Source organism: Aptenodytes forsteri, unplaced genomic scaffold, assembly GCF_000699145.1.
Source record: "Aptenodytes forsteri isolate BGI_AS27 unplaced genomic scaffold, ASM69914v1 Scaffold61, whole genome shotgun sequence".
NCBI classification, from domain to species: Eukaryota; Metazoa; Chordata; class Aves; order Sphenisciformes; family Spheniscidae; genus Aptenodytes; species Aptenodytes forsteri.
This window is the reverse complement of record NW_008794443.1, coordinates 6,869,104-6,881,501: the sequence shown is the minus strand read 5'-3', so window position 1 is coordinate 6,881,501 and position 12,398 is coordinate 6,869,104. Positions and strand designations below refer to the sequence as shown.

General features: G+C 40.4%; 1 protein-coding gene across 1 annotated transcript in view; it reads right to left on the bottom strand.

The window, feature by feature from the left end:
* Positions 1-3,727: 3,727 nt before the first annotated feature.
* ADGRG7 (adhesion G protein-coupled receptor G7) overlaps positions 3,728-12,398 on the bottom strand; it is a 32,568-nt gene continuing 23,897 nt past the window's right edge. The window contains exons 11-16 of the mRNA XM_009289813.1: positions 11,533-11,645; positions 9,373-9,737; positions 7,690-7,771; positions 6,320-6,481; positions 5,161-5,317; positions 3,728-3,952 (exon numbers count right to left, since the gene is read on the bottom strand). Of these exons, the coding sequence (XP_009288088.1) occupies positions 3,728-3,952; positions 5,161-5,317; positions 6,320-6,481; positions 7,690-7,771; positions 9,373-9,737; positions 11,533-11,645 (1,104 nt within the window). The remainder of the gene's footprint in view (positions 3,953-5,160; positions 5,318-6,319; positions 6,482-7,689; positions 7,772-9,372; positions 9,738-11,532; positions 11,646-12,398) is intronic.

The following is a 12,398-nucleotide window of genomic DNA, read 5'->3' as shown; positions in this document are numbered from 1 at the left end:
CCGCCCTACCCCCCGGCTCGAGCACCCGCCGCCCCCCTCCACGTGCTTGTCACCTCACTCTTTTCTGCCACCCCCGTAGGGGTGGTTTTCAGCCGGTATTTACCAAATAACCAGGCTTTGGGGCAAAACCTTTCAGACTCTTGTCCCGGAACCCGAAAGCCGGTCATCCGGCTAACGCGCACCCCTGAGGTAAGAGTAATGCCCCTTCTCCCGGCCCTCGGGGGGAGTTGGGGGCGGCATGTCCGGCTGCAGCCGAACCGTGGGAGACGTGGCCAAAACAACGGCGAACGACAGTTCAGGCGGAGCGCTGTGACGGGGGATTTGCGTCGCAACGCAAGCTTTGGCCCTCGTATGCTGGCGGTGCTGGGGTGAAAGGTCAGCCGCGAAACTCCACGCGACTTGTCGGCCGCCGCCACCCTCGCGCAGAGAGCCTCTTCATCCTCGAACAGCCATTTCCGTGATAAGACTACCCTTCCAGGCAGTCGCTACTAACCTTGTCCACCTAAGAGAGAAAGGGGTGGCTCTGCAGCTGATTTCCTGAGTTTTCTCTGCTAAAGGTGCAGGGAGGGACTGCTGAGCGCGCCTCTCCCAGAGCTGCTGGAACTGGGCCTTCTGCTGCTCTAGGATATTTCAGATTCCTGCTGCCTTGCTTCATTTATAAGTGAAGCTACACGTGCTAGTACGCGTGACGGGAGTACCTATGCGGAGCTAGCTAAAGCACAACTGCAGTTAGTCATTTCCTGGAGTTAGAGATGCCTCTGAAAAGACACCTTTTTCTTTAGTGTCTTGAAAAGCGAGGCTTCTAAATGGCGATTTCTGCTGGGGCAAGAAAAAAGTCATAGGAGTTTGATTTTTTTGTCTTTGCTTAGAGCTTTGTCTCTGCTTAGAGGAGTGTAACAAGAAGTCCGGCTGGCAATAAGCAAGTGTTCAGCACCACTGAAATGGAAAGAGGGGCGAAAAAAGCTTAATACGATAGGTGTTTTTAATTCTGAATATTTTGAGGAGGAGGAGGGGAGTGGTTCAGGAGGCTTATTTGATAAGTATTAGAAAATATTTAGAAATAATTTGCACATTTTCAATACCAAAAATGAAGTTCGTCTCTTTGCTTTTAAAAATACAGGAAAGAGATCTGGAAAATAGGACTTTTCCATCCATTACACACATAAACTCCGCCTCTCATATTTCATACCTTTGTACTGATGATTCAGTCCTTCTCCAATCCATTTCTTTATCAAAGCAGTGTTTCCAAAGTGTTAACAAGAAGAAACTTTGTGATCTGTAAAGCCCACATATCACAAAGAATGCCAAAGTTCACTACATTATTAAGATCAATATATTCCACGTGTAGATAAGAGCTGAACTATTGTTCCTGTAACAATTAAGCATATAACCTGAAAAAAATCATTTTGCTTCGTTCCACTTATGAAATTAGGATTCCCTGGACGAAAAAAAAAAAGCCATAAAATGTATAATTTTCTGGGGTTTTTTATGCTGAAAATGTTTTCCATTAGGTGAGACGTGCTCAGTGTTGGCTATAACAGCATTTTATTAACATCTGAAATACCTAGATACAGGATGTTTAATTAAATTAGTAAAAAGTCAACACTTTTCCAATTCAATTCTTCATATTCTTCTTGGGGTTTTTGCTTGTTTTTTGGTATAATATGGAGACAATATATTTATTAGTTTTTTTAAAAGAGCTGTGTTCAAAATTAAATGGGATGTGCTTTAGAGAATATTTTTGTTTGTGGGGAAAAATATCAAAGTCTAGAAAATATTATCACTCATTTAAGGAGCCATCCTCACAGTGTCTAGCTGTGTTCTACAACACGACCAAATATCATCCTTCCTAAACCACACTGTAATTTCTAAAATACTCTTTCTTCAATGAAATTGAAGGAATTGTCAAAGGCAGGTATTATACATTTGATTTACAAATAAAAAAATGGATGCCCATAGAAACATAAACTTCCCGTCCAAAAAAAAAGTATGAATTACCTTTCCTAGATAGCTATTAATGACGTTCTCTGCCTTTTCTGGAGCAGTGGTGATGAACTTCAGCCTTGTATCTGATATGACTGCTCTGTTTTGAGGCTTATGAATGCTAGAGAACATTTATTTTCTGCTTCATAGAGAGAACACGGATTCCTAAGACACGGAGAACTTCTCAGGACCACTGAAACACTTCTATGAAAACATTCAGAAAGTCTCATGTACGATGCCCAGGGTACTCAGAGGTGCTATCCCTAAATGTTCAGCCATCGCATTTGATCATGCCCGTGACCTTACTTGGAGCAGCTTGGAAGTTTTCAAAACACACCACGTTCATTCTCAGAAAAAAACGAGAGAGGGAGGTAAATCTGACCACTCTTAAACCAGATTATTTAGAATTCAACATAGTGTTCCTATTTTATTAAAACCAGAGATGGCAAAACATACAAATATATTTGTTCAGAGAACAGAATAAAGAAATAAGATTTTTTAGAATTACCTGTATAAACTTCTCAGGCTTTTTTCTCACGCAGGGGAGAATGGGATGAGTCAGTATAACTACTCCCATTCCTTAGACAAGAACCCACTACAGTGGGCCTTACTGCTTTGCTTGGAGTCACAAAGTGGGATGAGCTGCTTGAGCTTCACACACCGGTTGTGCTCAAGCCACCATACGCTTCCTTCCGTCAAGGTACTCTCCTCTTCCCTTACTCCTCACTTCAACAGCCAGAAACTCTTCTCCCCTCTCCCTTTGCCGTTGCTTTCAACCTTTTTGTACTGAGCAATATTAATAAAAGGTGGATGGAGAAGGGGGAGGGTTTATATTTACTTACAGCCTAAGTTTAGAAACCAAACTCTTAATGCCTAGGTCAAGGGGCCCCTCTTCCAAGCTCCCCGTAAAGCCAAAGGACAGAGAAACTGAGAGAAAGGTGCAGCCCAAAGTCAGTTCAGAGCAGGCTGCTAACGGAAGCACTCCAGCTGCTATTCTGGTAACACCCATCCGCCCCCGAAAGTGAACCTGCTTCCTATCACAGGCTAGTGCTGGGGGTGATGTGAATAGGACCTATGTTACATATTTATAACGAATTTCTTTCCTAGCCTGTTTCTTCAAGCATCTAACTTCTTTTTTTCATTTTCTCATATGAAAAGAGAATATTTTGTCTAATTACCATTTATAATAAAGAAGTGGTAGCTGGGAAATTTAAAAGACCATTCTAAGAGACAGATTTTCTTCTGTAAAGACCAAGCCAACACATTATGGACGTAGTAAGTAGAATTTGGACCCAGAGCCAACGAGAACTGAGCTGTTTGTTGATTTACCTTTTGGTTTCCAATTAAATTGAAATTGTTCTTAGAAAAGGGAGAGGAGAGCTACAGTGCATAGGCTAGGTAAACATGCTCAACAGGCCTGAAAAATGAGAAGGGCATAAATAGAGCAACTTCTATACATCTTACTGTAATATAAAACTATAATAACCTCAACTCCTTTCAAAGACCTTCCTCGGTGACATGCAATACAAGTAGTATCAAGGGGATCTAGCACGGCATTGCTGGTTAACAATTGCACAGTCTTGCTAGCCTGTGGTCCTGCTTTTGCTGCCTGGTGGTCTTGGCTTATGATCTATTTCCAGCTACCTGCAGTTGGAGTAGTACGTCCATCATTCGAGATACCTGTGAGATCTACATGGAACAAACCATGAAAATGCAGGATTGCATTTTACGTATTTCCAGGTTTCTAACTGCAGTTGGGGAAGGTAGACAAGGAAATAGTCTCTGAAGAAGTCTGGGTTGATCTGAAAGCTTCCTGTGGATGTTTTGCAGGCTGTGATTTTGAAATGTAGTAAGTTTTTGAATGCAGGTACAGTGGTACCTCTGGCACCTGGAAAACAGGAAACACTTCAGAAACTTTTTTCTTGAAGATTGGTGATCTGAACGTGTACAGAATACAAATCTGAAGTCCCTGTAGAGTAAACGGAAGTGTGGAGTTAGTATTTTGCTGATAAAACCAGAAAAGATTAGTCAATATTATTTGACTTGAAAAACAACCACAAAACAATTTTCAGTAACCACTAACAATGACATTAATACCTTGAAATACAAGAAGTACTTTCAATAGAAAAATTATTCCATGTAACTATGGGTTTGCAACTATAGTCGCCTCATTTGCACATTGTAATGGATTAGCTAGCGTGTCTCACAATCGTATTATTACCCTCTGCTGGATCGGATGAAGGTAAGACCTGCTTGAGCATGCCATAAGCATGAAATGTGGCTGGTGTGTCCTATCAGCAATTCAAGCAGACACACAGAGGGAAACAGGAATTTGAAATTTCTATACCGGTCCTTCTAAATTCTCATTTCAAGCATTAATCGTGAGTATCCTGGGTTACAAAAAGAAAAAGGGCTCATGGTTTTAAATAGGAGGATCTGTATTCTATCTCTGTTCATGATTTCAGTTGTAAATCATGGGTATAATCCATCCGTCAGTATAGTAACAATCATTTCAGGACTTTTTGCACGGAGAGTTTGCAGACCTGATCCCCACTGGTGTACAGGCCCTCAGTTTTCGGTACATCAAACTGATAGTAAACAACTTAATATTTAGGGATAAGGGGATTTTCACATATGTCCGATTATCTGTTTTGTAGAAAATATTCAGTGGTGTAATAGTGAACGATCCATTACTCCAAGTACTTCATATGTCTTATACGATAAAGCCAAGCATCCAGCAGGGTCACGGGAGAAAAAGAGGCAGATGCTTTCCTGTAGGCTTTTATCCAGAATCATTGCGAAGCCACGAAGCTCTAGTTACTTCCCTGGGACTCTCCCACAGCTGATGCGGAAGTTTTTTCCTGATACTCACTCTGAATATAATTTTATATATGATTTGGTGTAAGAGAAGCCGCTCAGACAGGAAGGTCTTTTCAGTGGTGACCTTGAAATAAAATCCCACATTGATTTGCACAATGGGAGAAGTGTTATGAGTGACAGACAAGAAGGATAGCATCCCTACAAGAAGGATAGCATCCCTTTCTGAACAAAAATTCTGAATCCCTGTAACTGCTTTCCAACAAGTTCCCAGACTATAGCAAGCTATAGAACAAATAAATTCGACATCTTCTTTTTCATTATCTCAATTATTAGTCTCAGAATTGCTAAATACTTTACCTGGGTAGCATTCAAAATGCAGAACAGATAGCTGAAAACCAGACTTGTTTCTTCATGACTTATTAACATGAGGTAGCCTATCGTCCAGGTGATTCCGAGCACTACAACTATAGAGATAGTGCCAATCATCTTTTTCATAAATGAATCCTTTTTATTCCTAGAAACACAGCAAAAAGTTATTAAGTCTTTCTCTATACCATTTAATGTCTTTTGAGTTTTAAACTTTCTATTTTATTTATTGAGGGCTGTGGTGCAAAGATGTGTTACTCAGGTGAGTTGAGAACACACACCTCCCTACATATGTTTGAGGTATCATCCAGAGAAGAAATCCAGAAAAAGAAATATATCCAAGCTTATCAGAATAATCTGTGTTTGGAATACGTAGCTTGGATGTATCTTTCTTTAACAAAAAAGTGAGGTTTAGCAAGGCAACAAGAAGCATTGAAAATTAATACGTTGTCTAGTATAAGCTTTTTAGAATGCTTATAACTTAAATCCAAATGTGATCAATTTTGAATGTAAGAATAAGCTGCCAATGAAGTTTGGATATCCAGTTTCTCTCAAGCCTGAGAGGAGTCAGAGATAAGGTATTTTGGTTTGCGCCAACCATGAAAATTGTACGTAAGAGGAATGAAGAAATGGTGCAAAGTTTTGTTGAACAGATCAGTTCCATGGGATTAATAAAAATTAAAGCAAATACCTTTTAAATAATACAATGTACACTGCAGCGTTTGTGACACGCAGCCTGTGACAATATATGGAGTGTTGATGTAAAATTGAGCAAGTAAATCTGCTTCAAAGCTGCCAGAGAACTGGCCTGACATTCAGATGTGCTGAGAAATTCATAATTCTCATTTGGCTGGACCCAGCTCTGCTTTCACTTACATTGATTTAAATCGGGGATAAGCTTCATTGAAGTTGAATAACACTGCAACCAAAAAAGAAGGGGGCAAAAGCCTGAAATGTGTTCATTGATATGCACTTGAACAAAGTCCGACCCATTGCAACAACGGAATTCATTTTCTGACTGCTTTAAGTGTACATTTCTTTAAAGCAAAAGATTTTGTCAAAAATCTGAGTTTGTGACAAGTCTGAGCTGGTGACAAGAGACTGAGGAATACATTTGCTGAAAGATCTGAGGAGTCCTATGCCATCTCACCTTGTCAAATTCTCGTTCTTCTTCCATATCACAGAGACTGTGATCTTGATGGAGATGATGATGTTAAACAGGAGTATGAGTGCTACTGGCAAAAGGAATGACCACAACATGGGCTTTTGCACGCTGAAATTCTGATTTTGATCCAGTGCTGCAAGCCAGCAACTTTTAATATAAAGAGAGACCATTTCAAAAGACTTGTTAGACACATTATTCAGAATACCAAAACAAAACAAAATAATATTCCATTTTTCATCCTGAAAGACCTCATAGGGCTTTCTACATCATGTTAACCTATCTCTGGAAGGCAACCATTCCTTGAGAACTGAGGGCTTTCAATCAAGCTTCTCTTTCTCTGGGGAATGCAAAATGATTTATCAAACAAATTGCGTAGAGAAATATAATAAGGTGCAGTATAACTAACCAAATAGGTACCTGGCCATCATATGCAAGTTTATCTTTAGGGTATATATTATAATAGAGCTAAAGAGTAATAGGGGAGACCTAATGGACGAAGGTTGAAACAAAAACAGGGGCAACTTCAGGAGGACAGGGTTATCCTGCAATAATCTTTACCTCTTTTTTTCGTTGCCAAATAATCTCAAGTTGGAAGTCAACACTCCTTAAATGAGTATCATGAGATGGCCACCATGTGGAAGGGGGTTTGTGTTTACATTTCCGAAAGAAGTCTACCTTTGTTCTGTATCATCCACTATCACCAAGGTACACTGTAAGCCTGATAGCCTGCTTCGGTATGTGGGCACTCAAATGAATGCAGATACCAAAAACACAGGGTAAATAGGGATATAGTTATGTTGGCCAGAAAGATTTTAAATAAATGGGAGGATTAAGTTTAGGTGCTGAAATGCAGTTATGCACTTAAATTAAGGTCTTGAATTTCAGTTAGGCTAAGAGCATCTACAGCTTCCATTTAAAGTCACAGGGGATCTTGCAGGAGGATTCAAGGCAGATGTGGATCCAGTTCCCTGAATCCTTAGTGGGGAGAAACTGCAATTCCTTATAGTGAATGTTTAGCTTGAGTGAAGAGTTTTGTTTTCTTTTAAGTACTTAGATATACAAAATAGTATACCAACAATAAATCTAGAATTGTACTAATAATAAGCCATCACAAAAGGTGTGGGATAGCAAGTATTGTAATAATACATGAACTTACAATTCTTCCTGCCGGTAGTTTAAAGCTTTTCCTTCTCTGTAAGTAGCTCCAAGTGTTATTGCAACTACTACAGCAGGGATTCCTAATTAATAGGAGAGACGTTAGAAATTTATTGTAACAATAAATCTAGAATTGTTCTAATAATAAGCCATCACAAAAGGTGTGGGATAGCAAGTATTGTAATAATACATGAACTTACAATTCTTCCTGCCGGTAGTTTAAAGCTTTTCCTTCTCTGTAAGTAGCTCCAAGTGTTATTGCAACTACTACAGCAGGGATTCCTGATTAATAGGAGAGACGTTAGAAATTTATTGTTCAGTTGCATAGGCATACCTTATCTCCCTTCCCCACAAACAGCTTCTTGCCTCCTAAAATCCATAGATTTTAAGAGCTCTGTTTCATCTCCCTTGCACTAAGCTAAGTGGGGTTTTAATAGCCTAGAGAAAAGGCAGGACTGAGGGTTGTGAGCACTATTTTTCTGAGGACAGCTCATGTCCATGACTTGCTGATTTTTGCCATTAAAGAGCTTCAACAACAGCTTCCAAAGACAATGCCAATGGTGACAGAGCAAACTCACTCCTGTGCTGTACTGACTCCCTCATCACAGCTGTGCAATCCTACCTTCTTGTCGGCAGTGGGAAAGTAATTTAAGAAAAATTCTGCACCAAGCACCATTACATTTCATACCAGCTTGATGCAGAGGGTAACTTTTGCCCTCCGAGAAGCATGGCAGTGTGGGGTTGCCTCCTCGATGCCTTTGCTTTGCTTCCTGTCTTCCATGTCTCCTGCCTACCTGTTGGAAGAGTCTAAGTGGCACATCTCATGGGAAGGAGCCTCCCACACAAGTTTTTGTCTGTGAAATAAGCATGCTTCTTAAAGTCTTTTCCTCTTCTCTCCCTCCTTCAGCCCTACTAGTGATCTTCTAGACTGCCAAGTATTTGCTGCGCTCTCAAAGTAGGTCTGAAAAGCAGTGAGTCAGAATCATGCTATTTCGGACATGTGTAACTAGTGATGGGACACAGTGAAGAACCTAATGCTGTGCTGTCATGCAAATATACATGGAGCACAGTGAAGCGTAGCCAGATAGCTTTCACTGAACGTTTTCTGGCTTGCACGTGCAGTCCAAATTCTAAAAGTTTTAGAGGAATTGCCTCTACCTCCACCCAAATGCAAAACATAGTAATAAAACAATCAGGATCTAAAACTGCTTGGTAGATGCCATCAGAAACAACACACCACACAAGCTGAATACACAACACGGAAAAGGCAGGTATCACCGTACGCTGTATTTTAAGAGTTTCTTGAAGGAGGCTGAGATTTTTACTTTACCTAGTGGGCATCTGTCTCCAGTCCTCCAAGTAGTTCCCTTTCAGCTTGCAGTGTTGCTGCTAACTGCTCTACTGTCTTAAGAATGTGCTCTTTGCTTATTATTACGTAACAAATAGTGTCGGTCAGTCCTTGCTTTTGGGTGCATGCAAGGCTCTGGCTGAGGTCACGAGGAATCTCAGAGATATCTAAATGAAGAATTTGAGTCCATATATGCAATCACTGTGTCTGAAAGATTTTTTACTTAGTTGAGAGAAACAGATGGTTGAATGCCTTGATTACTGTGAAAATTCCTCCTGCATGCAACAGACCTAAGTTGCTGTGCTAGTGAACAAGCTATCAGTTTCAGTGCCGTAACAGGACAATGAAAACGAGCTCAGCTTATACCAGTTGTGTGAGCAGTAATGGGAGATTATTTATTAAATCATGTTGCGCCAAACCAGAGAGATACTGATTATAATTGCTCTCTACTGATCTACTATCTTTACAACTCTCCCTGAATGTACTATGTACTGATACTTTGGTAAGAATTGCCATATATGACTTCAAATCTTACCCCATCCAATTACTGACATGGTTACGAGGAAGTGTCCAGGCAGGGGCTTCATGGCTCTAAGCAGCAGTAAGTACAACTGTGCAGAATTGAGTGCTGTCCACATAAATGTCGCCAACAAAAAGTAGTGCAGTAGGACAGCCACGACCGTACACCAGGAGTCTGCGGGAGGATCTACCACGTCAGATGTGAGTAAGGTGTTACTGTCGGTATCATAAGGAAGATATTGCTGGTAGTAGCTGGTGGTATTGCTGCTGTGATTCCTGGCATTTTGGTTTTCAATTCCAGAGATGAAGATGATGTTAAAAATGAGCATAGAGAAACAGAGACTCACTAACATCCACGTTACAGACGACTTCCGAGTTTTCCTATTGGTAGGAATACATTTAGGAGAAAAAAGTAGAGCAAAATAAGAAAAATTGTAAAATACTTCCTCATTTCCATTGACATTAAAAGCAAGCTAGAGTGTGCGGTCTTTAATACAGACAGAAAACAAAGCAATAACTTGTTTACAGAATTCTACACCGTCATTACTCTCAGACAACTTACCAAATCCATCAGTTGTGTCTGATTTCAACTAGAACAGAGAATACCCAGCACCTTTTAGGACTGGGCCCTTTCCAACAGCAGTTGGGATGCATTTTCTTTTTTCCACTCTGCTCTTTTCAGAATCCTTTTCTTCAGTGTTAAGAGGTGGAATAGCTTAAGACAAGTGTTTCTAAACACTCTTCAAGGTAAAAGAGAATAATAAACCTCCACTTCCAAATGCTGTCTTATAAATGCATTTAAAAGGCAGAGTCTGGAAGCTCCTACAATCTAAAATACATTGACTGTGATGGAATTGCTCCAAATCTACATTAGTGCAAGCAGGATGAGAAACATGCATTCACCTACAATAACTACAACTCTGTTGGCATGACTTTGCTCTTTGTTCAAGGGGGAATCACATGACACCATTAATCACGGGCACATCCATCAAGCAAGTTTGCTGCAATTGCATCTGAGTTAAGTCACTCACAATAAAACTGTAGCACAAGCAGTGTACGTAACCTACATTGCTGTATAATCATGGTGCTTTGAAATCATCTGTTCTCTACAGGTGTTTTATAAACAGAAAGCAACAGAATATAGAAACTATGAAACAGGCAACAGAAAGCAGAGTAACATTTAAATAGGATAGCAAGAAGAGGACCTGAGGAGTGATATATATGCTTCTACATGAATGCTGAAAGTCTAAGCGGCAAGACAGTGGGCTGAAATGACTAGCCTTAAATGAAGACACCAACATAACAGGCTTATTGGTAACTGGTAATACCAGGGTACAGGGCATACAGGAAAATAAAAAGGAGGTCATGCTGGTGGTGGAATACTGTTATACATTTTAAAAGCCTAATATTAAGTGAGAGTAATGAACTAAACACCTCAATGTGTAGCATGGATCAACATAGCAATATACAGCACTGGGTCTGTGCTGTCAACTGCCTGCCCAGGGTAGTAACAGAGATGTCAGCGGGACAGCGGGGGACATGAAATGCAACAGAAATGGCAGACTGCCTTTACCCCATGTAGATGGGACACATGTCACTCTGGGACATAAGCCGGACGTCAAATTTTTAGACATGATGATGGGAGTCCATGGTAAAATGATCAACCCTTGACCTAATCCTCAGTAGCACACTGCCCACTTTATTATCTTACAGCTGGTGAGCTGCCCTGTCAAAGCGATGGAAAGATTTTTCTTGTCAGCAGCCATGCCCAGTGTTTCCTATGAAAGGCTTGGCCTTTTACCAGACTGGGCTCTTCCATACTCTGTTATATCATTTCTTTTCAAATCGCACATTTTTGAAGGTGGATTTATTGAATAATAAACATATATGTAGATATCCTCACATTAAAAGATTAACATTAACAGAAAGGTTAAAGTTTCATCTAGGTGAGTGGTATGGTTGAGACATCTTGTGTCTTCACTTTAAGCAGGAAGCCACACTTACTTCCCAAGCTATGCTACATCATTAGCTCTTTTTTTTTTAACATTACCTGCTGATCAATAGTATTGCAATATGTTCTAAACTGGGTACTCTCTTTGTTTTCCTCAAACTATATACAGAGCAAAATATTGTAACTTAGTGTAAAATACTTGCAGTTTTACATTTTCACTCTTACCTAGTGAATATTTGAAACAAAATGGTAATGACCAGACCGGCAATGGACAATCCAACACCAATGTAAGAAATGTACTCCAAAGGCTTTGCATATTTATATTTTATCTGAAAGGCCTAGAAAACAAATTGTATCAGTTATAAGATGAGAAGAGAGAATTTTCTTTCTAAGATTTGTGTTTCTACTTGCACATAGAAATGAAAATGTTTTAGTAAAGTTATGACTGTTGGTAGCCACTACCAAAATTTTCAACTCAAAATTATTCCAGACGTCAAAACTAGAGAAGCTTGTGAAGAACTCCAAGAAGGGACTTAATGTTGTCAATCAAATATTTAGCAAAATAGCAGATTAAATCATTTATAGAAAAATGCAAAGTGACACAGACTGGAGAGAGTAGTTTTAACTTTTCACATTGATGTGCATTCTGAATTTTGACTTCTGAGAACTTTTGGTCGACAGCCAGCTGAACATGAGCCGGCAGTGTGCCCGGGCGGCCAAGAAGGCCAATGGCATCCTGGCCTGTATCAGAAATTGTGTGGCCAGCAGGAGTAGGGAAGTGATTGTCCCCCTGTACTCGGCTCTGGTGAGGCCGCACCTTGAATACTGTGTTCAGTTTTGGGCCCCTCACTACAAGAAGGACGTCGAGGTGCTGGAGCGTGTCCAGAGAAGGGCAACGAAGCTGGTGAAGGCTCTAGAGCACAAGTCTTATGAGGAGCGGCTGAGGGAACTGGGGTTGTTTAGCCTGGAGAAAAGGAGGCTGAGGGGAGACCTCATCGCTCTCTACAACTACCTGAAAAGAAGTTGTAACGAGGTGGGTCTCTTCTCCCAGGTAACGAGTGATATGACAAGAGGAAACAGCCTCACGTTGC